At 37.9% G+C, this 24983-nt stretch overlaps 1 protein-coding gene across 2 annotated transcripts; it reads left to right on the top strand.

Annotated features, from left to right (window-relative positions):
- Positions 1 to 155: 155 nt before the first annotated feature.
- On the top strand, positions 156 to 24983 carry DCLRE1A (DNA cross-link repair 1A). Of its 2 annotated transcripts, none has more exons than XM_019988637.2 (10): positions 156 to 284; positions 804 to 1922; positions 4744 to 6435; positions 8149 to 8282; positions 9346 to 9464; positions 12713 to 12853; positions 16289 to 16434; positions 17478 to 17632; positions 22903 to 23044; positions 24378 to 24983. In XM_019988637.2, the coding sequence occupies exons 2-10, from the start codon at positions 1457 to 1459 to the stop codon at positions 24536 to 24538; spliced, it is 3156 nt and encodes a 1051-aa protein (XP_019844196.2). In that variant the 5' UTR covers positions 156 to 284; positions 804 to 1456; the 3' UTR covers positions 24539 to 24983. The 2 variants fall into 2 exon arrangements, with proteins under 2 accessions (XP_019844196.2, XP_070636973.1); XM_070780872.1 differs by lacking the exon at positions 156 to 284 and adding an exon at positions 511 to 642.

Here is a 24983-nt window from a genome sequence, read left to right as displayed (position 1 = left end):
CTCCTAAGTCTTCTCGCCCCAGGGGAGCCTGGACATTCAGAACGCCAGATTCAACAAGGAAAAGGCCACTGGGCCGGCGTTCTAGAAGCTCCAAGAGAACAATTCCCCACCCTTCAGTTTGGAAATTAGCAGGTTTTAGAACTAAAATAAAACGAAATAAATCTGTAGAACTTAAAGGGCCCAAACTTTTTTTTTTTTCTTTTCAAAGTTCCCCTTTTAGACCGGGAACAGCCGATTCGACACAGCGTTGGTCACGGGAAGCTGTTCCCGCCACGACATGAAAGGTAAAGGAGTAGGCTTTTTTAAGTTGGGAGGGACTAGCCAATGGCTTGGCTTATACATGAGCGCCGCGTTTTATTACCAAGCAGTGCCGTGAAAGTGCAGGAGCGAACACGGGGACCGGGCGGGCGAGGGGTGTCCGGGGGGAGCGGACGCAGCTGGAGCTCCTCGCAGGGAGGTGGGGGTGGTGAGGGTGGCAGGTGGGCGCCTGCCCTCAGAAGAGGCGGGGTGGGGGCACCGATGGCTTTTGCGGAGCGGGCTGTGTTGGCAGCTCCGTCACTCCCAGCCCTGAGGAATGGAGGGGAATGAGGGCCCCCTCCACTGGCCTTGCCGTCTCTAATGCCCAAACAGGAGGTCGAGCCGGTGGGTGTCATCAGGCAGGTGAACCTTGGTTTTTGAGGCTGGTGGGAAAGAAAGCTGATGACTTGCAGGCAGATCACCTCTGCGATCTGAAGTTAGGCGTGTGGGTGGTCTCGGTGCAGGTACAACTTCACATACTTGAATTTTGTTTGTTCATTATGCAGTCTTTGTTCATTGCCGCTGGAGGAAGACACTGGACTGACCCAGGAAACCGAAGCTGTTGAATGACCTGGAGTCACGGATAAGGGCTATTACTTTTCTTTTGCCAATCACACACATTTGATTATGGTGTGACTAGAGTTACTAGCAAGCTGAAGTAGCCATTAAGTGTTTGGAACACCTGCTGAGTCAGTTGCCTAGGGACTGTGGTTGGATTTGTGATTTGTACAGTTGTCCAGCTGAAAAAGAATTGACAGGAGCTTTATAAGGATTTTACAAAGCTCCTTCTAAAATTAGTCTGTTAAACCTATGATTTCCATTAGGACTTGGTATTCAAAGTATTACTGATTCTTACTTTTATGAATCAAGTCCTGGAAAAAGCCAAGAGACCTGAATGAAGTATACACAATGGAAAACTCAGATGCTACCCCTGTTAATTTTACTGTGCTATAAATGGAACAGCAAGTGTTCTTAGGTAAGAGGTTTGTGGTTTCCCAATATATTCATTACCAGAGCTTTAGAGTCCCATCAAGTTAGTAAGTTTTTTGTTACCTTTTTTTCCTCAGCAAAATAATTCCCTTTAATAATTTTGTAACAAGAAACAGATTGTCAATTTGCTTAAGATTAGTGCTTTTTTCATGATCAGAATCATTTTGCCATGTTAGAAGATGCTTTTTTGGAAGAAGACATCTGGGAATACAAATCCAAAAGAAAACCAAAACGAGTACGTCCAAATAATTGCTCTGAGAATATTCCAGATTCTGTTGAAAAAGCAACAGATGGACAACACCAGTCAAAACGAAACAGAAATAAAAAAAGGACTGTAGAAACTAAAAAGAAGGTCAAGACCCCGGAAACGTGCCTTAGAGAAACAGACAGTCAGACATCTGTAGCTTCCAGTCAGAGCTCCATATGTGGAGATGGTGTTCAACAGTGCCAAGACACGGAGACCACTCCAGAAAAGCGCAGTAGGACTCACGAAACCAAACACATGTCTCCAAAGACACGGCAGATTTATGATGGGTACTGTCCCAACTGCCAGATGCCTTTTTCCTCCTTGCTAGGTCAAACACCTCGATGGCACGTTTTTGAGTGTTTGGATTCCACACCAGTCTCTGGAACAGGTAAGATTCCAAAAAAGACAGTGGGCTCGAAATAGTCAACAAGACCTGAATGAGGCCAGACTTAACAATCTGGAAGGAAGGAAGGAAACCAGATAAGTAGTAAACCGGAAGTGAGATGAGATACTCTTAAGAATGACTCACCTTTGAAGGAAACAAGATAATGCATTGTTACCCTTCTTGTGAGGGTAAAAAGATACTAGTCATTGGTATAACTGTAGAGAGTGTTGCAAACCTGAAAACAGTTTGAATGGGGAATTCCCTGGTGGTAAGTGGTTTGGGCTCTTTTCTCCTGCTGCAGGTGGAATGGGTTCAATCCCTGGTTTGAGAACTAAGATCCTATAAGCCGCATGGCCAAAAAAGAAAGTTTTAATGCATTTTATTATTTCATAAGAGTTCCAAAACATCTGTGATTTTTCATAAATGTTAATTGAGCATATATTAGGCTACTTTCACCTGCATAAGGTAGGTGGTATTGACATCTAATGGGCTTCCCAGGTGGCACAGCGGTAAAGAATCCACCTGCCAGTGCAGAAGACATGGGTTCAATCCCTGGGTTGGAAAGATCTCCTGGAGAAGGAAATGGTAGTCTGCTCCGGTATTCTTGCCTGGGAAATTCCATGGACAGAGGAGCCCGGTGGGGGCGGGTACAGTCCCTGGGGTTGCAAAGAGTCAGACATGACTTAGTGACTGTGCTGTGCTTAGTCCAAACCTTTGCGACCCCAGACACTGCAGCCCTCCAGGCTCCTCTGTCCATAGGGATTCTCCAGGCAAGAATACTGGAGTGGGTTGCCATGCCCTTCTTGACTTAGTGACTAAACAACAGCAATTGATATCCAGTAGAGGTGAAGTGAAGGCGCTCAGTCATGTCCAACTCTGCGACCCCATGGATGTAGCCTGCCAGGCTCCTCTGTCCATGGCATTTCCCAGGCAAGAATACTGGAGTGGGTTGCCATTTCCTTGGCCGGAAGATCTTCCTGACCCAGGGCTAGAACCCAGGTCTTCCTCATTGCAGGCGACTCTTTACCGTCTGAGCACTTGGTGTTCTTAAAAGTTGGAACCCTTTGCCCGTTTTATCTTTTGTGAAACAGACTTTTAGAGAATCATGAATGTAGTCCACAGGGTTCTTGAAGTCAAGGATGCCGTACATTCTTAATGTATAGAAAGAAGGACTAGGAAGGAGTGTTAGTTTATTAAGATTCTAGTAAATAATTGTGCCAAATGAGAACGGAAGTAATATTACACTGTTGTTACCTTTTAAACTATATAGTAAATGTCATGTTTAATATGTAGAATTAAATGTAATATGTAGAATTAATATGTAAATTAAATGTAATATAAATCCTACTTATAGTATATGGAGAATAAGTTGTTATTGATTATTTGCTTTGTATATTTTAAAGTTATATACCATATATAAAATTTTAAATCTCAGAGAATTTAAATTCAATAGAATAAAAGTAATATTCAATAAGGCTTTCAGTTAACTATGATTCAAAAGACATTTTATTATTAACCTCTAGTTCTCATTTTAAAGTACTGCAAAGATGCAAAATAACAACAACAAAAAACTGGCACTAGCCTTTCCTGTAAAAGTGAAAGCCTCAACAAATGCTAGTAATTTGGTTTTCAGTGGCTTGAAAATCAGAAATCGAAGTCCCATAATGAGCCCCTCAGGGTAAAATGTCTTACAGATGAAGCCACCTCAAAGAGATTTTTCTCTTTGCTTTTCACTGATAAACTCCTTTGAACAGAATCTCAGGTGGATTGTTCTTGAGTTCTTTAACGTATACTTTTATGAGGGAGTTTTAAGTTTTAAGCAATGAAGTCTTCCAGTTTAATGTAATATCTTTTTTGGAGGTGAAAGTGAAAGTCGCTCAGTCATGTCTGACTTTTTGCGACCCCATGGACTACACAGTCCATGGATTCTCCAGCCCAGAATACTGGATTGGGTAGCCTTTCCCAACCCAGGGATGGAACCCAGGTCTCCCACGTTGCAGGTGGATTCTTTACCAGCTGAGCCACAAAGCGGGCCCTTTGGAGGTGGAGGGAGTCATTTTTTGATAGGCCTGGAAAGTGACATACAAGGGGGAGGTTATGCCAAGACAGTTTCCATACTGTTTCTCAATCATAATAGTATGCCAGGGAAGTTTCCAGATTACTTAAGCCTTATTATTAACCAATTTATCAAATTAAATTGCAAATCTTATGACAGAATCTAAAATGTTTAGTGTATGGACAACTCTGATTAAGATTGGTATTACTGTTTTTGTATACAGTGTGAATATTAAATAATGGAACCTAATTTGGTACTGCGGTTGTCATACATCTGTGTTGCCTGATAAGACAAAAATTGGAGTAGAATTTTAGTCTGGAATTTTAAACTTATGATACAGACATACCAGCTTTCTCTACTCTTTTTTTGCCTGAGCAATAGAGATGTAGTGAAACTGATGGGATAGATTTCTCATACAAGCATGACATGCATTTTGGAGGAACTCATCTTTGTGAAAGCTTTTAGTGGGGAGAAAAAGGTGTTAGTCTTAATTTTTTTTTTTCCCCAAGAAAAGAGTATTTGAAAGGAAACTTAAAAGAATATTTGATTTAAAAATAATAAGTAGCACCTTGTAAAACCATGCTTGATTACTGATAATTGTGTGTTGATTTTTTGTTGGTATAAAGATAGCTATTGTCCTAAGGCTGCAAAGTAGGGCTGATTATTTACCTGTTAAACCACTTACCTGTTAATTTATAGTGCTAATACTGTCAAAGCTTATTCTGTGCTTTGATCCAGTAATACTTTTTTCTTTATTAAAATTTTCAGAGTGTCCTGATGGTCTTCAGTGTTCCTCAACAATTCCTTCTCATTACCAGAGATACACTCACCTTCTGCTAGCTCAAAGCAGAGCTGGTAATAGTCCTCTCAAGGATCCTTCCCATGGGTCAGGGCGGAGTTTCCGCGAAACTAATTCAGACTTTCTTTGTAGCCTTGAGAAAAGATGGTCTCCACATCAGAAACAAACAGAAAACTTAAAAAATGTTTCAGCTGATCCCTTGTTAGTGACACAGTGTCTAAAAAGCTCTCAGTCTCCAACTGAAACCAATAAAAAGATTTCCTCTTTGACAAATAGCCAAACTTCCCAACAAGTCCCACAATTTACAGGACATGTTAACAGTGACAAACTGGTAGGAGTTGGTTTGCCTCTTGCTGAAGAATTAGACAGCCAAAACAACCCAGAACACAGAAATTTGCCATTGCCAGAAAATGACTTTAGCAACTGTGAAATCTCCTATTCTCCACTTCAAAGTGATGAAGAAACTTACGATACAAATGATAAGCTGGATGATTCACAACAGGAACTATTTTTCATGGAAAGCTCTAAAGATGGCAATCTAGAAGAAGATGACAACAGCTCCATTTTGTTTAAAAAACTATATGACCCCTTACTGAAGGACCAGGAGGCCTGCCCCGAAGTGGATAGCTTCTTAACGCAGGATAAATACAATGAAGAATTGTATGAATGCAACTCTCTTAATGATTCGTCTCAACTTACTTTCCAAAATAAGAGAATTGTTTCACATGGTCATCCAGCATATACTGATGATGATTTTTTGTTGCTTCCACCTGCATTAGCAGAGAGTTTTACTTCTCCTGGTTACCAAGCCTCTAAAGCAAAACCTGATGAGCCAGAATTTCGCTCATCTCAATCAAATAAAGAGAAACAGGTGATTGAAGAATCAGCTGTTTACAATCAAAATTCTCTTCCATTACTTAAGAGTAAAATGTCAAAACGTTTTGAAAACCAGGGAGGAGGGTGTCATTCTTTCCACCCAACCCAAAGTAAAACTAGAGAATTATCAAATAAGAATTCCAATGCTAAGAACAACGCAAACTCAACATGTTTCTGCAGAAAGGCATTAGGTGGTATGCTGGACAATAAAGTTCCAGTTTTAAATTCAGAAACATTTTCTAGTACACCTACTGTTGCTAAGCCTTCGAAAATGTTGCCCTCTGGCCCTAAGTGTCATGCAACACAGCCTTCTACTAAGGTAATGAAGCAGATGGATATAGGTGTGTATTTTGGACTGCCACCCAAAAGAAAAGAGAAATTGCTGGAGGAAAGTTCATTAGAAGGGATGAACTTCAATACAGCTGTAAGTCCTAATGAAAAGAGGTCCCAGCAGCGCAAGAGGAAAGCAGAAAAATCTTTAAGTGATTTAGAATTAGAGGCAAAGAATTTAAGTGAAAGTCAGCCTTCTGTGGAGCTTTCTGATAAGGGGTCACAGCGTCAAAAAAAGAGACTTAAAAAGTCAGATTCATTGCAGGAAGGAGGACATCAGAAGAATCCAGGTCACCTTAAGAAGACAGTACCTAGAACAGTCAATTTAAGTAAAGACAAAACCTTCATAAAATCAGCTCATGGCAGAGTGCAGAGAGAGAACACAAAAATCTCAGAGTCATCTAATGCAGGAGAATTAAGGAAAAGGACATGCCCATTCTATAAAAAAATACCTGGTAAGTCGAAGTAGCAACGCTTAATATATCTACAAAGACGCAACTTCTTTAAACTTCATGTTCATTGCTCATGTTGTGTGGATGTGAAACAATTTGTTGTGTTTCCCTTATTTTTTATGTAACAGATTTTTTTTTTGCCTATTTAATCTTTTTTTTGGTCCATTTAGTTCAGCAAACTTCTACTAAACATATTCTATATACAAAATGGGGCTTCCCTGGTAGCTCAGACAGTAAAGAATCTGCTTTCAATGTGGGAGACCCAGGTTCGATCCCTGGGTTGGGAAGATCCTCTGGAGAAGGGAATGGCAACCCACTCCAGTATTCTTGCCTGGAGAATTCCATGGACAGAGGAGCATGGCGAGCTACAGTCCATGGAATCACAAAAAGAGTTGGACACAACTGAGTGACTAACACCACCACCATATACAAGATACTGTACTAGCTATATAGATATTACAGATTTGACAAAAAGTAGTATAGATCAGCTTAATACAGAGGAAGGAAAGGATTTCTGTAAGTAACCATGGTAACAGACAGCCTCTAAGAACTTAAGAGAAATGCAAAGTGGCTGGATGGCATCACTGACTCGATGGACGTGAGTCTGAGTGAACTCCGGGAGTTGGTGATGGACAGGGAGGCCTGGCGTGGGGCCACAAAGAGTCGGACACGACTGAGTGACTGAACTGAACTGAAAAAGCTTCAAAGAAGGAAAATGTCATGGGTTACACAGGTCATAATAAATGCTAACCATTTTTAAACCATGTAATAATTTAGTTTCGTAATCTTTTCATATTTTTTTAATTTCTTGTGCCTTCATAGAAGAGCTAATAGAGAAATGTGTAGTAAAATGAATTTTATTATTGAAGAAACCAGGTACCTTTCTGAAAAGACTATAAAACTGCCAAAATGCACTTGGTTTCAGGAGGATTCTTTAATGTGCTTTTTTGATACTATAAATTATAATTTGCTCAAAATATTTATGTAAGGAAAAGTATTTATGCACATTTTGATTAAATTTATATATTTAAAGTGAGCCCGGAACTAGTGGGCCATGTGTGGATAGGCCTCTGTAGAATTGTGGAGGTATGCTTATTTACCTGCATGTTTTACAACAGCTCAATCTTTTTTTTTTTTCATAATTGCTGCTCTAGGGAGCCTTTTTAGGCTTTTTTTTTTCTCATTTCCCTTTCTCCTCCCCACCTCCCACAATGAAATTCAAATACTAGGGGTATCTATTTACCTGTTGTTGTTCTGTGACTCTTTGGAGGGCCAGTGAGATCATTTGGGTCATCAGCCATTTTTCTCCTGCCAGAAGCAGGTCAATGTCACCCCTATTGAGATTTCATGTTTTAGAAGAAAGATAGCATTCCCCTTTTGCTGTTTCACAGAAGTAAAGGATTTTTAGGTGCCTAGTAAGTATCATGGAAACATTCAGCTAAGCAAATAACTGGTTTGTAGCTTAGTACTTTTTTTTTTTTTGGCAAAGTTATTCTTAAAGACTATACTGGGTATATTTAGCCTAAACTTAACAAGACTCATTTTTATCTCTAGGATCATCCTTTGATGAATTTATGTGGTGTAGATTTTTAAATTAAATTGTAAAGTTAAGTTGGACATGAGATGTAAAGGTGTAAGAGCGTTTGCTATATAAGCAAATTGGGTAACTTTTACTTCACTCTTGCTAAAGCAGCTGCTTTGGTGTTTTCATTGTAGGAACTGGCTTTACGGTCGATGCCTTTCAGTATGGATGGGTTGAAGGTTGCACTGCCTATTTTCTCACTCATTTCCATTCTGATCATTATGCTGGATTGTCTAAAAACTTCACGTTTCCCATTTATTGTAGTAAGGTAAGTTCTAGTATTCTCAATTCTGATTTTGTGGAATGCAGTGAATTTCTAAGCAGTTTGGTTAAAAAATAATTAAAATTTTAAGATCATTTTTCTAGAAAATATATGAAAAAGCAGATTCCACATTTTAGACTCTAAAATCAAATGAGTTATTGTCGATAGTTACAATAGATTTTTTAAAATATGCTTTATTTTATAGAGACAACAGATAAGCTAGCTCATGATGTACTGAAACATGTTTCATTCAGTAATTATTTACTGAATGCCTAAAAAGATACTCATGGCAAAATACCTAACTTCAGGGAGCTTACAGCCTACACATTCACCAGTACTCCAGTGGGCTCTCTATTTGTAGTAGAAAAGTAAACAGAATACCTAGAAGTAGGGAGAAGTTGGGGGCTTTACTATGTCCTAGGCTAAGGTTAGAAAAAGTTTCATGGTGAGAGAGACACCTTGAACTAATCATTAAAAGGTGAGCATTTTAATGTGTACTACTGAGGACTTTGGATAGAATTTGATTTAATCCTTAAGTATTCTTGAATTACCTCTTTTTATTAGTGAAGTAACTGAGGCTTGGAGCGGTTAAGTAGCATGCCCCAAGTCACAGAGCTAGTAATGAATGACAGACACAGAGTTTCAACACAGGTCTGTCTGATTCCAGATCCAGGCAAAAGAAAGAGAAGAGAGCCTTCCAGGTAGAGAAGAGTTTGTGTAAAGGAACAGACACCTGAGAAGTATAGCCATTCCAAGAACTTCAGTTGCTAAAAACAAGCTAAGGAATAACAGTAGATAAACCCGCAGAAATGGGTAGGGGCCAAATCATGAAGGATTCTGTGTGTCATGCTGGGTAACAGACTTTTTACAGGTGAGGGAGAAGTCGGTGATAGTGTTTAAGCAAAGTTGTGATGCATTTTAGAAAGTTCTTCCTGGCATTCTGGTAGGTTTACATGAATATATGTGAAAGAATAAGGAAATTATTAAGATGCTTGAGTTCTTCAGTAGATATGAAATAAACTTATTTAGTGTTTTCATGTATCAGCAATAAGCACATCCTGTTTTGCAGATAACTGGCAATTTGTTGAAGAGCAAACTTCATGTACAAGAACAATATATCCATCCCTTGCCAACAGACACTGAATGTATAGTGAATGGTATCAAGGTTATTTTGCTAGATGCCAATCAGTAAGTATTAAAGTTACCTTACTGACAACCAGTTTTTAAATATTCAAAAGGAAAACACATTGCATGGTTATTTAAGAACTTTTTATTGAAACTATTATGCTTGATATTTCTTAAAACAAGTAAAATGTGTTTCTTCTTTTGGAAAAACAAAATGTACCCAATACAGAAACAAAGATTAAATGTAGAGAGATTCTCTTAAGTGTTCTCTAACCCTTTTTTAGTATAGTTTAATTACTGTGCTTTATATATGAGACTCTATCTAATTTTTTTTTAATCTTTTAACATATTGTTGCTGTTCTTTAAGAGATAACCTTTTGCCATTTTCTTTAATATCACTTATATAAATTAACAGCTGGTACTCCAGCTGTTACTTCAGATTCTAGAGGATTTTTTTTTTTCCTTTAAGAAATCCTTTAGGTTTTTGATACTCAAGACTTGGAAGACTTTTTTCTTGAAAAAATTTTTTTCTTTTTCGCCTCATTTTTTTCAATGTTAAGTACTATCAGGATTCACAGTGCCAAAATACAACTGGCAGTCAGCTACACATTACACTTTCTGTGTACCTTAGATATCATAGATACTTAGAGAATTAAAATTAAGACTAAACCAAGGTCTCCTAAATTCCAGGCCAGTGCTGTTTTTTTCAGATTGCCTGTGAGATTTTATCTGCTAACTTTGCTGCTGTTTATTTTTTTAATCACCAATTACAACAACTCCAGTTCTGATTTTTTTTTTTTGGTGAACTTTATTGAGGTGTAATTTACATAAATAAAATGGACCTATTTTAAGTCTTTGTTGAATTTTGACAAAAGTACACACCCGTGTAATTCCCACCACAATAAAAATATGGAAAATATTCCCTACCACAGGAGATTTCCTTGTGTTCCTTCCCAGTCAATCCCAAACCCCAATTCGGACTCGGAAAACCTTGTTTTCTGTGACTGTGGATTAGATTTGTCTTTACTAGGGATTCATCTGAATGAAATCATATAGTAACTCCTGTTTTCTATCTGGCTTCTGTCACATGTTGTATTTTTGAGATTCATCCATGCTGTTATGTGTTCCTTTTTATTACTGCATAGTATCTACACAATTATTTTATCCATTCAGTTCTTAATGGACAACTGATTTTTGTTCTTTGACTTTGCATCCTGAGACCTTGCTAAACCTGTCATTAGCTGTTGTAGGTTTTTTGGTATTAATAGAGTCTTGAAAATTTTCCACATATGTCTACAAATATGATTTTGTTTTACTTCTTTCTTTCCATTTAGAGTGGTATTTTTTCTCTTACTTATTGTACTGGATTAGGCCTTCAGATAATGTCAAATATAAGTGGTGAGACCAGACATGTTCCCATGTTCTTAATCTTAAGAAAGTATTCAGTCTTTTTCCATTAAGTATGATGTTAGCAATAGGTATTTCATAGATGCCTTTTATCAGGAAAATCCCCTCTGCTGGAAGTTTGTGATGATGAAAGGGTGTTGAATTTTGTCAAATGTTTCTTTGGCATCTATTGAGATTATAATATAATTTTTCTCCTCTATAATGTTAATGTGGTAAATGACAAAGATGGATTTAAACCAGCCTTATATTACTGAGATAAACCCCACTTAGTCTTCATGTATTACCCTTTTTGAAAATTTATAGGTAGATTTGATAGCTAATATTTTGTTAAGGAATTTTGTCTTTTTTACAATGTCTATTGGTCTACAGGTTTTTTTAAATAATACTTTTGTCTTACTTTGATATCAGAGTAATACTGACCTCATGAAGTATTCCCTTCTCCTCTATTTTCTGAAATATATTTTCTGAAATATGTCATATAGTAATTGTTATTATTTCTTCCCTAAATGTTTCATAGAATTCCCCAGTGAAGTCACTGAGGTGTGGATTTTGGGTTCAGGGAAAGGGAAGTTTGTAATTATTTAATGCTGCTGCTGCTACTGCTAAGTCGCTTCAGTCCTGTCCGACTCTGTGCGACCCCATAGACGGCAGCCCACCAGGCTCCACCATCGCTGGGATTCTCCAAGCAAGAACACTGGAGTGGGTTGCCATTTCCTTCTCCAATGCATGAAAGTGAAAAGTGAAAGTGAAGTCTCTCAGTGATGTCCGACTCTTCGCGACCCCATGGACTGCAGCCCACCAGGCTCCTCCGTCCATGGAATTTTCCAGGCAAGAGTACTGGAGTGGGTTGCCATTGCCTTCTCCAATTATTTCCTGTGTTTTCCTAGAATTTAAGAGTCCAATTCGTAGTGACCCCATGGGCTGCAGCCCACCAGGCTCCTCCATCCATGGGATTTTCCAGGCAAGAATACTGGAGTGGGTTGCCATTCCCTTATCCAGGGGATCTTCCTGACCCAGGGATTGAACCAGGGTCTTCTGCATTGCAGGCAGATTCTTTACCATCTGAGCCACCAGGGAAGCCCTAACAACACATGGGACCTGTGACCAACCAGGGAAGCTCAGCTGAGCCTTAGTATCCAGGGATTTTATTGGAAGTCAGTAGTGTATAATTCTGGAGAAGGCAATGGTACCCCACTCCAGTACTCTTGCCTGGAAAATCCCATGGACGGAGGAGCCTGGTGGGCTGCAGCCCATGGGGTTGCTACAAGTCGGACTCGACTGAGCGACTTCACTTTCACTTTTCACTTTCATGCATTGGAGGAGGAAATGACAACCCACTCCAGTGTTCTTGCCTGGAGAATCCCAGGGATGGCGGAGCCTGTGGGCTGCCATCTATGGGGTTGCACAGAGTCGGACATGACTGACGTGATTTAGCAGCAGCAACAGCAGTGTATAATTCTAGCACCCACATGACTGACCTCAGTACTCAGACTCCAGTTCCCCTAAAGCAGAAAACAAGTATTCACCACTATTAGTAACTATGTGATCAAACTAGTAACACATGGCCCAATGGGCGCAGCATCCAAAACACTCTTAGCAGGCAGAATGCTCCAAGGACCCAAAACTCAGCTTCCAAGGACTAGTCCTAAAGACAGGCCTTTCTTGAGCATGTGTGGAGTTTTACCAGCCTTGGCCTGCTGAATTAACCTTTTCCTGCACACCAATGTTTTGTGTGTGTGACATAAATTCCCTTACCTTAAAATGCTACACTTCTCTGTAGTACAATGCTGTATCATTGTGGTCAGTTAATAAAGTGTGTTAACTTGTTGATATTGAAATGAATACTCTTTCTTTAGCTGTTTTGATCTGTGTAAATAATATTCCTTTGAAATGTCTGTGTTCAGCTGTCCAGGTGCTGTCATGATCCTTTTCTGTCTTCCTAACGGTCACGTCATACTACACACGGGAGACTTCAGAGCAGACCCCAGCATGGAACGTTCTCTACTTGGAAGCCACAAAGTCCACACGCTTTACTTAGATACAACGTAAGAGAAGCTTTGTTTGTGTGCTTCTTTTTTCCACTGACAGCATTTCCCTGTATATTATGAATAATTTGAGCTTGTGCTTAGGTAATCAAAGTAATGACTTACTGTCAATTATCATTTTAAGTACTTATCAGAAAGATGGTTGAAAAAACATACTTAGCACAAATCTGGGATTACATGTCTTAATTGACTCCAGCTCAATTTTTTTTTTTTTTTTGGTAATATCCCTTTGAAAATATGGTTTATATGAGAATCTTGTTGCAGAAACAAGGAAGGAAAATTTGAAATTTGGGAGCAAACTTTAGGAAAACATCCTTTAAGGTTATCCTTTCAAAGTATCTTTGTAACAATTAAGTGTGATTATGAAGAAAAGAAAACAGAGAATGAGGTCTGTGTCTGAATATTCAGAATTACATTGTTCCTTTCTCCAAAAGGTAATCTATAAGCAACAGTCTTGAATTCCTAAGTGCTATCAACATAATAGTATAAGCCATTGTCTTTTTGAGTGCATGCTTGCTAAGTCACTTCAGCTGTGTCTTTCTCTTTGCGACTCCATGAACCGTAGCCCACCAGACTCCTCTGACTAATAGGATTCTCCAGGCAAGAATGCTGGAGTGGGTTGCCATTTCTTCCTCCAGGTGGATCTTCCCAACCCAGGATAGAACCCATGTCTCTTATGTCTCCTGCCTTGGATGGGGGTTATTGACTACTAGCGCCACCTGGGAAGCCCCATTGTCTTTTTCAGTTCAGTCGCTCAGTCGTGTCTGACTCTTTGCAACCCCATGGACTGCAGCACACCAGGCCTTCTTGTCCATCACCAACTCCCGGAGTTTACTCAAACTCATGTCCGTTGAGTCAGTGATGCCATCCAACCATCTCATCCTCTGTCGTCCCCTTCTCCTCCCACCTTCAGTCTTTCCCAGCATCTGAGTCTTTTCAAATGAGTCAGTTCTTCCCATCAGGTGGCCAAAGTATTGGAGTTTCAGCTTTAGCATCAGTCCTTCCAATGAACACCCAGGACTGATCTCCTTTAGAATGGACTGGTTGGATCTCCTTGCAGTCCAGGGGACTCTCAAGAGTTTTCTCCAACACCACAATTCCAAAGCATCAATTCTTCAGCACTCAGCTTTCTTCACAGTCTAACTCTCACATCCATACGTGACCACTGGAAAAACCATAGCCTTGACTAGACGGACCTTTGTTGACAAAGTAATGTCTCTGCTTTTTAATGTGCTATCTAGGTTGGTCGTAACATTCCTTCCCAGGAGTAAGTGTCTTTTAATTTCATGGCTGCAGTCACCATCTGCAGTGATTTTGGACCCCAAAAGAATAAAGTCTGACACTGTTTCCACTGTTTCCCCATCTATTTGCCATGAAGTGATGGGACCAGATGCCATGATCTTCGTTTGCTGAATGTTGAGTTTTAAGCCAACTTTTTCACTCTCCTCTTTCACTTTCATCAAGAGGCTTTTTAATTCCTCTTCACTTTCTGCCATAAGGGTGGTGACATCTGCATATCTGAGGTTATTGATATTTCTTCTGGCAATCTTGATTCCAGCTGTACTTCTTCCAGCCCAGCGTTTCTCATGATGTACTCTGCATATAAGTTAAATAAGTAGGGTGACAATATACAGCCTTGACGTACTCCTTTTCCTATTTGGAACCAGTCTGTTTTTGCTAGCATGTGAAATGAGTGCAATTGTGCGGTAGTTTGAGAATTCTTTGGCATTGCCTTTCTTTGGGATTGCAATGAAAACTGACCTTTTCCAGTCCTGTGGCCACTGATGAGTTTTCCAAATTTGCTGGCATATTGAGTGTAGCACTTTCACAGAATCATCTTTTGGAATTGAAATAGCTCAGCTGGAATTCCATCACCTCCAGTAGCTTTGTTCCTAGTGATGCTTCCTAAGGCCCACTTGACTTCGCATTCCAGGATGTTTGGCTCTAGGTGAGTGATCGCACCATTGTGGTTATCTGGGTCATGAAGATCTTTTTTGTATAGTTCTTCTGTGTATTCTTGCCACCTCTTCTTACTATCTTCTGCTTCTGTTAGGTCCATACCATTTCTGTCCTTTATTGTGCCCATCTTTGCATGAAATGTTCCCTTGGTATCTCTAATTTTCTTGAAGAGATCTCTAGTCTTTCTCATTCTATTGTTTTCCTCTATTTCTTTGCATTGATTGCTGAGAAAGGCGTTCTTATCTCTCCTTGCTGTTCTTTGGAACTCTGCATTCAAATGGGTATACCTTTCCTTTTCTCCTTTGCTTTTTGCTTCTTTTCTTTTGACAGCTATTTGTAAGGCCTCCTCAGACAGCCATTTTGCCTTTTTGCATTTCTTTTTCTTGGGAATGGTCTTGATCCCTGTCTCCTGTACAGTGTCATGAACCTCCGTCCATAGTTCTTCAGGCACTCTGTCAGATCTAATCCCTTGTCCTTTTATTATTGTTAAAATACCTCTCATCGGTTTTTCAGAAATGATGTTAACTATTTCAATCTGTCTCCATAAGACCTGAGTTTGGATGGCATATTTTAGTAAGAGATGATCTTCCATATCCAGTTTTCTAACACTATTGCTAATTTTTCCATCCTTCTATATGTACTTAAATACTAGGTGAATTAAGAAAATAATGTTTTAAAAGAAACCTTTTTATTGTTACTTTAATCTACATACCATTCTGAATTTCTTTGTGGGTTTTTATAAGAGAGAAAACTGAGTTTTGTCTGCTCTTATAGCTGACCAGCAAAGAGTATATTTCTTTGATGTTTATACTTTATGAGTTTTTTAGTAAAAAAGTGCTGAACTTTCATGTTGAATATCTATAACTAGAAGTGTTAGAGTTAATACTAATAGTAGTATTTTTCTTTGGGTGTTGTTATATTGAGGTAAACACAACTAGATCTGCTATATTCCTATAATATTATATATATTTCTGTATCTCCTAAGAGAGAATAACAACCGTGTGAATATTAACTACTTGATTTTATGCTACTTCATCAAATCCATGTTCCATTTCATTATTAAAAATATATATTTTTGATAAAGCAAAATTCTTTAGTCCATAAAGACAATCCCTATCAATAGTATTTTCTTTGACAGGGCTTGGGGTTAAAAAAAGAAGATATTAAGGTTTACAATTCATAGATAAAATAGCTAACTAGAAATATTCTTGAAGGAAGAAAATGCAGTTTTTGTATTTGAGAGTGATAAATATAATGAAAAAGGTATATTGAAAATGTGTAATTCCATCATAAATAATCAATAGCTGTTAACAAATATTTTAACCACAGGCACTGGTGAGGTAACTGCAGTGGTGTTCATACACTATACTGCTATTGTATGTAATTTTGATAAAGCTTCTTTTGTAAAATAGCATCCAACTTAATGCTATGGCTTTCTTGTTGTTCTTTTAGTAAGACTGTATTTACATATTACAGATATTGCAGCCCGGAATACTCTTTTCCATCTCAGCAAGAGGTTATCCAGTTTGCCATCAACACTGCCTTTGAGACTGTAACTCTAAACCCACGGGCTCTTGTTGTCTGTGGCACTTACTCTATTGGAAAAGAGAAAATCTTCCTAGGTGGGTGATAGCTATAGCTAATTTACATTACTGTATTACAAGGATCAGATTCTTTTTGCATAAAGCCCTTTCAGGCATCGTTCTTGTGCTTGATATTTATTTCCTGAAACAATTCAGTATTGTTTGAAATTGAAGAAAAATTTGATAGAGTTTAATTCCTTTAAACTTTGAAAGACTTAATGGAAACATTTGATAAGTGTGTTTATGGTAGCCTTTATATCTACAAAGTGTTGATAGAGCAAAAGCCCACACTACATTAATATTTTAGCAGACTGAGAGATGACTAGTGTATAGTTTCACTGCATTTTTTGATGATAATTATCAATTAATTATTTTAGAGAACAGGTTTAGTTTTTGTTCCTAAATGATTTCTGGAAATGCAACTGTAATTTTTCTAGATAGTATGGTACTATTTTGCAAAGTATTTTCCATTTCTTCTTAACTGTGGTCCCATAATGTCAAATACTAAGATGTAAAATGATACAGTCAGGGTTTTAACTCCTGCAAACTTATTTTTTCCCCCTCCCTCAACCCCTTTCCATCCATCTTTTATAATTTTGAAAGACTAGTTCTTTAAAAATAAGTTATTGGATTTCTCACAATTTATTCCTTATGGTTCTGTTGCTCAGTCGCTTCAGTGACTCTGTGCGACCCCATAGACGGCAGCCTACCAGGCTCCTGTCCCTGGGATTCTCCAGGCAAGAACACTGGAGTGGGTTGCCATTTCCTTCTCCAATGCATGAAAGTGAAAAGTGAAAGTGAAGTTGCTCAGTCGCATCTGACTGTTAACGACCCCATGGACTGCAGCCTACCAGGCTCCTCCGTCCATGGGATTTTCCAGGCAAGAGTACTGGAGTGGGGTGCCATTGCCTTCTCCGTTCCTTATGGTTAACCAAGAAAATTATTCAGCCTTTTTGAGACATTATTGCAAAAGTGTGAATGTTTTAAATTTCTTTTTGGTAAATTCTTGTTTTAAAGTTGATTAAGTTGTTATTTAATCTTTTCATGAACTATAACTTATTATTTTTAAACTTTTCCTATAGCCATTGCCGATGTTCTGGGTTCAAAAGTAGGCATGTCCAAAGAAAAATATAACACGTTACAGTGCTTCAATATACCAGAAGTCAGTTCCTTCATCACTACAGACATGTGCAATTCACTGGTTCACCTTCTCCCAATGATGCAAATTAATTTTAAGGTAAGCACTCAAGAGATACGTCTTTAGGATGAACTAGAAAAGGCAATCTGATGATTGTAAACTAGAATGCCATTTTACTTGCATTTAAGGTAGAGAAATTCAATTACAACGGAGACAAAGTAGTTTGCCCTAAAAAATCCTTTAAGTGAAATTTGAAATGTTTTTAAGTTTTTTTTGGTGCAGCTGTATAGAGTGATTCATATGCTCACCAGGAGTTTAGGAGCTAGGGAAGGAAGAAACAGGAGGAAACAAAAATAGAAAAATGTATGCATCTCTCTGGTCGTTCACACCTTCTGTTTATAAGATTATTTTCCATTTCTTCCTGGATGAGTGGGGAAATGAATGAAGAATTCTAAGGCATTCTTACTTTTCTTCAGGTCTATTCTGTATATTATTAAGCCACTATACCATTGATATATGTTGAAAATATATATGTGAGGATTGAATGAAATAGTAGAGGTGTATTTTAAAAAAAAGTTCTAGTGTTAGTTCTGAGGTATAAATTAAGATACATATGATGTGACCTCCCTGTAATTTATGGGGGTTTGTTTGTCAGATTTATTCAGATACTAAGATTCATTCCTTTTACTAACATTTTGACACCTTGCAAAGGAATACATCAAACCTGTGTATTAAAAGCAATAAAGAACATGATGTACACCAAAAAACATATCTTTAATTTTGTTATTTATGAAACAATTTTATGGAGCCTTTTGAAATAGCTTAGTAGGTATTGATTACTATATCTGTCATAAATAAGAACACTGATACAGTGTAAGGAAAATTAGTATTTTAGTTCTATGCCTTGAGTAAGGAAATTCTCCTCTTTTCATGAGATTATGATAAAATCCTTTTGGCACCTATTTCCATGAGTATGTAATTCATAAAAATGTCAAGGATAATCAAGTCATAGTCTTGTCCATTAGCATTTAAGCCAGCTTTGCAAACATGTGTTAAATTTGAGAGGTATCCAGTTTGCATGGAGGCTAATGAGAATGTTGCTTAATCAAAAAATGAACACTGATATCCTGAGGAGGGTATAACATATGTTTATGATTTTTATCTTACTGTCTTATTTCTTGCTGAGTTTGTTTCATTTGAACAAATGATCCATTTAAGGGGACAAAACGGGTAGGGGAGTCAGAATATTATGGAGGTGAAGGGGCTGAGTTTTCAGGAAAGACTGTTTATGAGTACCTTGTGCTGTGAGAGGTCATGTAAGGAAAGGATGACGTTCACAAGGACTATTTCAGTGAAGTAATGTTGGAGGAAGCCAGAGGCAGCAGAGGGCTAAGGAATGAATGAGGAGGTATACACACAGCCAGTAAGCACATGAGAAAAAGAGGATCAGCACTGTTAGCAATCAGGGAACTGTAAATCAAAGCCACAGTGAGACACCACTGTAGACTCACAGCGATAGCTGTAGTAAGGAAGATAGTGCCAATTGTTGATGAGGATATGGAGAAACTGGAACCTCATGTATTGCTAACAAGACCGTTAAGTGGTGCAGCTGCTTTAGAAAACAATGTGTTAATGTCTTTAAAAATTAAACATGGATTGAGTATATGATCAGTAATTCCAGTCCTAGGTATATGCCTAGGAGAATTAAAACATAATGTCCACACAAAAACTTCTACACAGATGTTCATGGCAGCATAGTTCATAGTAGCCATAAAGCTGGAAAAAGCTCCAGTGTCCATTAAATGATAAATGGATTAAAAAAAAAAAGTGTTATGTACATAAAACAGAAGTATTCAGCTGTAAAAAGAAATAAATTACTGTTTCATGCTGCTGTATGAATAAGCCTTGAGAACATGCCAAGTGAAAGAGACACAAAAGACTACATATTTTATGATTTCATTTATATGTAATGTCCAGAATAGGTAAATCTGGAGAGAGTAAGTAGGTTAGTGGTTTCCAGGGCTTGAGGGAGAGGAGATAGGGAGCAACTGCTAATGAGAACAGTGTTTTCTTTGCAGGGGTGGATGGAGGTATTGATGAAAATGTTCTAGAATTAGACAGCAGTGATAGTCACATAACTTTGTGACTGTACCAACAACCACTGAACTGTATGTTTAAATAAAAATAAAAAACTAGCAGTTACCTGCTTTGAAGAAAAAAAAAAGAATATCTGAAATCTTTGTCTTATTTCCATTATTTGTTGTATGTTTTTGGTATTTTTCTGTAGCTCTTCCCCTTCTTCCATTAAAGTGACCAGGTATTGATGACATTCTTTTTACAATTTCATATCTTCAAAACGCAGGTGGAGCGGAAGCAGATGGTTACCATAAGGCTACATTTTAGTTAGTACTTAAAGGCAGTTTTTTAAACTAGGCAAAATAGTTTTATTGCATCAGAGAAAATGACTTTTTTGTGCAAATGTAAACATGATACAATTGTCAGGGTTTCTGAGGCCGGCTTGAAAGACTTAAAAACACTGTAAATCAGGGATCCCCAACCTTTTTGACACCAGAGACTGACTTCATGGAAGACAATTTTTCCACAGACTGGGAGGCGGGAGGGGAATGGTTCAGGGATGATTCAAGCACACTGCATTTCTTGTGCGCTTTATCTCTGTTATTATTACATCAGCTCTACCTCAGATCATCAGACATCAGATCCCAGAGGTTGGAGGCCTCTGCTATAAATGATAGCACTCATGCTACCTAGTTCAGCATCCCAGGTTCGTGTATGTAAGAACGTAATTGACTACCACCCCTGGTTTTAACCTGATTGATGGGATGTGGTAAAACATTAGTTATAGATGATTCATTTACATACTGAAAAATAACTTTAGTAGCATCTACTGAAGGCATTTTTATCACAAACTAGTTATCAATAAACAGAGAAACAAGTCATAGATCAGGGACTTTATGTTGACTAAATCATAATAAAATTCCTCATGATAGTAGTCCTCCAGTTGTGGTTAATGAATGACTGGTGGTGGTTGCAGTCTTCTGTGTGCTTGGCTTAGATGATGATGTCCTGTGTTTTTGTTTGTGGCACAGGTTAATGATGTTTTTGTGGTAACTCTAATTTGTCTTATGAAAAGCAGAAATTACTTCTGATTCAGTTCTCCCGAGTGTTTTTACAGAGACACATACTGCTACTGCTGCTAAGTCACTTCAGTCGTGTCCAACTCTGTGCGACCCCATAGACGGCAGCCCACCAGGCTCCCCCGTCCCTGGGATTCTCCAGGCAAGAACACTGGAGTGGGTTGCCATTTCCTTCTCCAATGCATGAAAGTGAAAAGTGAAAGTGAAGGCACTCAGTCGTGTCTGACTCTTAGCGACCCCATGGACTGTAGCCTACCAGGCTCTTCCGTCCATGGGATTTCCCAGGCAAGAGTTCTGGAGTGGGGTGCCATTGCCTTCTCCGACAGAGACACATAAGAATGGATAAATTTGATGACCTATTTTTGAAAGTTGGACTCTTAGTTTATGATACTACATGTATAATTGCTCTAAACCTGGCTCCTGTCATTTTCTTTTCTTTGTGAGGACAGGAAGAGAAGAGGATTAGTAATTAAGCAAAGAGCATTATGTTAGCTAGATCCTAGACTAAGCAAGACAAAAACCTGAAAATTTGCAGAACCAGGGATGTGGTAATGAAAACTTATATATCTGTAACTGAAACTTTTTTTTGGAGGAGGGATAGTAGTTGGTAAGATATATAACTGTTTAATGGCAGGTGTACAAATTAGCAAAAGATCATTATTTGATATAAAAGAAATCAAAAGATTATTATTAATTCACCAGTGAAATATTAATGTCTGATAAACACAATAAAATCATCAGCCTGTAGATAATAAGAAGAAAATTTTTTAAATGAAGCACAATGATGTGTTTGTCTTCTACCAAATAGGCATACTTTTTAAAAAGGTAGTATTCCTATGCTGAGGTTCAGAGAAATGGCATTCTTCATCCACTTATAAGGGAAATTAGGGGCAAATCCTTAGCTATTCCATTTCTAGGAGTTTATAAACAAATAAGTCCTTTCTGAAGAAATCAATCTAAGGTTCCTAGGTGCTGATGGTGTAATAGATTATGAGAGTTTTAAAAAGAAAGAGCACATTGTTTCCATTAAAAAAAAAGAAAAGGATTCAGAAAGTGGTGTTTATGGAAGTCTTCCCTTATGCTGTAGGCTTCCATAAGGCGAAGGCTCTGTCTCACTGACCACTCGAATATCAGCCCCTGGAACAGATACTTACTGAATGAACGAATAGGTAGATGAGTGGATTTGTCTTTATGATTTCTTCAGAACTTCTTGCCAGCATCTTTTTAAAATTCAGTAGTTTATATGTATGGTTAAAGAAGAAAAAGGAGACTTCTGGAAATCCAAGATGACACTATATACTATTTAGGTTTCTTATTGTTTTAAATAAAACTAGGATGTTATTATGGAGACAGCAATGGCAACCCACTCCAGTACTCTTGCCTGGAAAATCCCATGGACGGAGGAGCCTGGTAGGCTGCAGTCCATGGGGTTGCTAAGAGTTGGACACGACTGAAGCGACTTAGCAGCAGCAGCAGGAGGATGTTATTATAAATTTACATTAAGCCTTTGACACTCTGGGTTTAGTCTTTAGCCAAAAAATATTAGATTTTTTTTTTTTTAAATATCCCTCATGCCATTTTGCCTTTATCTGGGTTTTTCTTATCTTTCGAAGGTTGAACCTTGGTCACTGATTTTATAAGAATCTTACCTGATGTCCTCACTAGTGACAACCTTAGTTTGGAAAGTTCTATTCTACTCAAAATGTATTAGCGTTTTATTTCTAATTAGAGCAGCCTGAGAAGTTTTGCAGTTATTCTAGTTCATGTATAAAGGGTGAAAAGGAGTAAACATTTGAAAAGAGCTACTGTGCATCTTAAAATGTATGTCTGTGCTGAGTATAATGCAGTTATAAAGTTATTTCCATCTTTATATCCATCCGTCAGTCCTGTATTGGTGTAAATGCATGGAGAGTAAGGACTCACATTTATCAGTGTTAGTATCATACCTCTAATAAGGGTTGCAAAAAGTCAGACACGACTGAGCTACTCACACACACACACACACACACAACTTCAGTTAAGCAAAGGGGAAAGTTTTTTTTTCAGTTATTTTATTTTCTTGTGAGGAATACAGCACTAGGTTTTCCAATGCTCACCAACTGAAAACTCCCCAAAACTGTGCCGATGCAGCATTTTAATCATTCTGTTTTATTCCACATTACCCATCTTCACCAACCATTAAATAAATATCTTGTGTTTTTTTTTTTTAAACAGGGTTTACAGAATCACTTGAAGAAATGTGGTGGGAAATACAATCAGATTTTGGCTTTTCGACCGACAGGTTGGACGCATTCTAACAAGTTAACTAGTCTAGCAGATATTATTCCCCAGACCAAAGGAAACATTTCAATATATGGTATATTCATTTTGCTTTTACTCTTAATATTTGGAATTAGTTTACATTTTTTTTAAAAAAGCGGTAAAATTAAGATCCAACAAAAAAGAGGCACCAAAGTATCTTTAAGAATTTAACAGGTGAAAATTGCTCCTCACTTTCTAAACCTATATCTTTAGTACATTGTAAACTTATATAAAGAAGTATGGCTAGTAGACAGTGACTAATACAGAGGAACCCGTGTGTGTTATCAGTGACATGTCAGGGAGATTGTAGAACTTCCTGGCCAACCCAATATACTACTCAAAAGGAGAGATGGGTGGTACCACTGTGTTTTAAATGATGCTGTGGCACTGAGAATACGAAGACAGTGACGGATGTGGTGACAGCAAGAGTTACAGACTTGACTTTAATTTTTTCATCTTTGGAGTACGTTAATCATTTCTGTCCTCAGAAATTGGCTTATGACTATAGTGGCCAATGGAGACATTTTTAGACCCTAGTTTACTCTAACCAGGACCCTTTCTCTGTGGTATTTGATCTTCAGTAAAGAAGATAATGAGATTTTGAATACTTAATCTTTTTTTTTCTTTTTTTTCCTTTTAATGTGTACAAAGCTTGGGGATGGAATCTGCTTACTTGCTCTGGAAATCAAGAATCTTTTGCTTGTTACCCTTCAGGTTTTACTCATATTTCTTCTAGAATTTTCATGAAATCAGTAGCTGGGCAAAGTGCTTAAGGGAAGAATTGTTTAAAAAGAAAAAATCTATTTCCATATAAGAATCTATAGAAATACATATCATTAAGTATCTACATAGAAAAGTAGAAAAGACCCAGGGATTGAACCCAGGTCTCCTGCATTGGCAGGCAGATTCTTTACCATCTGAGCCACCAGGGAAGCTACGTAGAAAAGTAATAGCATTTTTTAATGTTCAAAAGTGTTTATATAATTTTAATCTTTATTATTTGTAATAGACGATTTCCCTGGTGACTCAGTGGTAAAGAATCCGCCTGCCAAGGCAGGAGACATGGGTTCGATGCCTAACCTGGGAAGATACCCTGGAGCAGGGCATGGCAACCCACTGCAGTATTCTTGCCTGGAGAATCCCATAAATAGAGGATCCTGGCATGCTACAGTCCATGGGGTCGCACAAAGTTGAGCACAACTTAAGGACTGAACAAAGGAAAAACAATTTGTAAAAAATACTAGCAAATTTTGTTATCAGAAAAAAAAGCACCAAGGAGTTTTTGGCAAAAATACTTGGATTGCTTTCTTTTTCTTTTTTATTTTATTTTGGGTGTATGCAGTTTTTTTTATTAGTTTGTTTAGTAAGCACTATCTTTTGTATTGCAGGGATTCCTTACAGTGAACACAGCAGCTACCTAGAGATGAAACGTTTTGTTCAGTGGCTGAAGCCGCAGAAAATCATACCTACCGTGAATGTGGGCTCCTTGAAATCTAGACGCACAATGGAGAAATATTTTCAAGAGTGGAAACTGGAAGCTGGATATTGACATTACCCCAAAGGGCTCAGAAATAGTTAAATAACTTAGACCTCGCTTGTTAGTAGTTAAATCTTCAGTGATAATGAAGTACACTTTATGTGAAAAGCCTCATGAAGGTCACTCATTCTGCCTAAGTTCTCATTTACATTTGAGTAATATGTTCATGGTGCTGACTATGCAGAGCATCTTAGCATCGTCCATGATAACTGAGACTGGTCAGCCTAGAACCTTTGTATTTTGCCCCTTCTTGCGGGGGCTATTGTATTCCGCATCCAGCAGTAGGAGGGGAAACAAAGACAGATTTGGGAACCAAAGAATTCATGATAATGAACTCTATTGAAAGCATTATATATAAGTAATTACATATCTTTAAAATTATTTAATATGGGGCATATTTTTATGATAAAAAGTTTATATGATATGCATACTTAAATAAATTAATCTTTAAATATGC

Source organism: Bos indicus, chromosome 26, assembly GCF_029378745.1.
Source record: "Bos indicus isolate NIAB-ARS_2022 breed Sahiwal x Tharparkar chromosome 26, NIAB-ARS_B.indTharparkar_mat_pri_1.0, whole genome shotgun sequence".
Taxonomy (NCBI): domain Eukaryota; kingdom Metazoa; phylum Chordata; class Mammalia; order Artiodactyla; family Bovidae; genus Bos; species Bos indicus.
The sequence above is the reverse complement of the archived record's forward strand: the minus strand, read 5'-3'. Positions and strand labels throughout refer to the sequence as shown.

Coding starts and splice junctions, on each gene's coding strand:
- DCLRE1A (XM_019988637.2), top strand. CDS start 1,457: ATGTTAGAAGATGCTTTTTTGGAAGAAGACATCTGGGAATACAAATCC. Junction 9,465..12,712: donor ATTTTGCTAGATGCCAATCA/GTAAGTATTAAA, acceptor GTCTGTGTTCAG/CTGTCCAGGTGCTGTCATGA. Junction 17,633..22,902: donor TGATGCAAATTAATTTTAAG/GTAAGCACTCAA, acceptor TTTTTTAAACAG/GGTTTACAGAATCACTTGAA.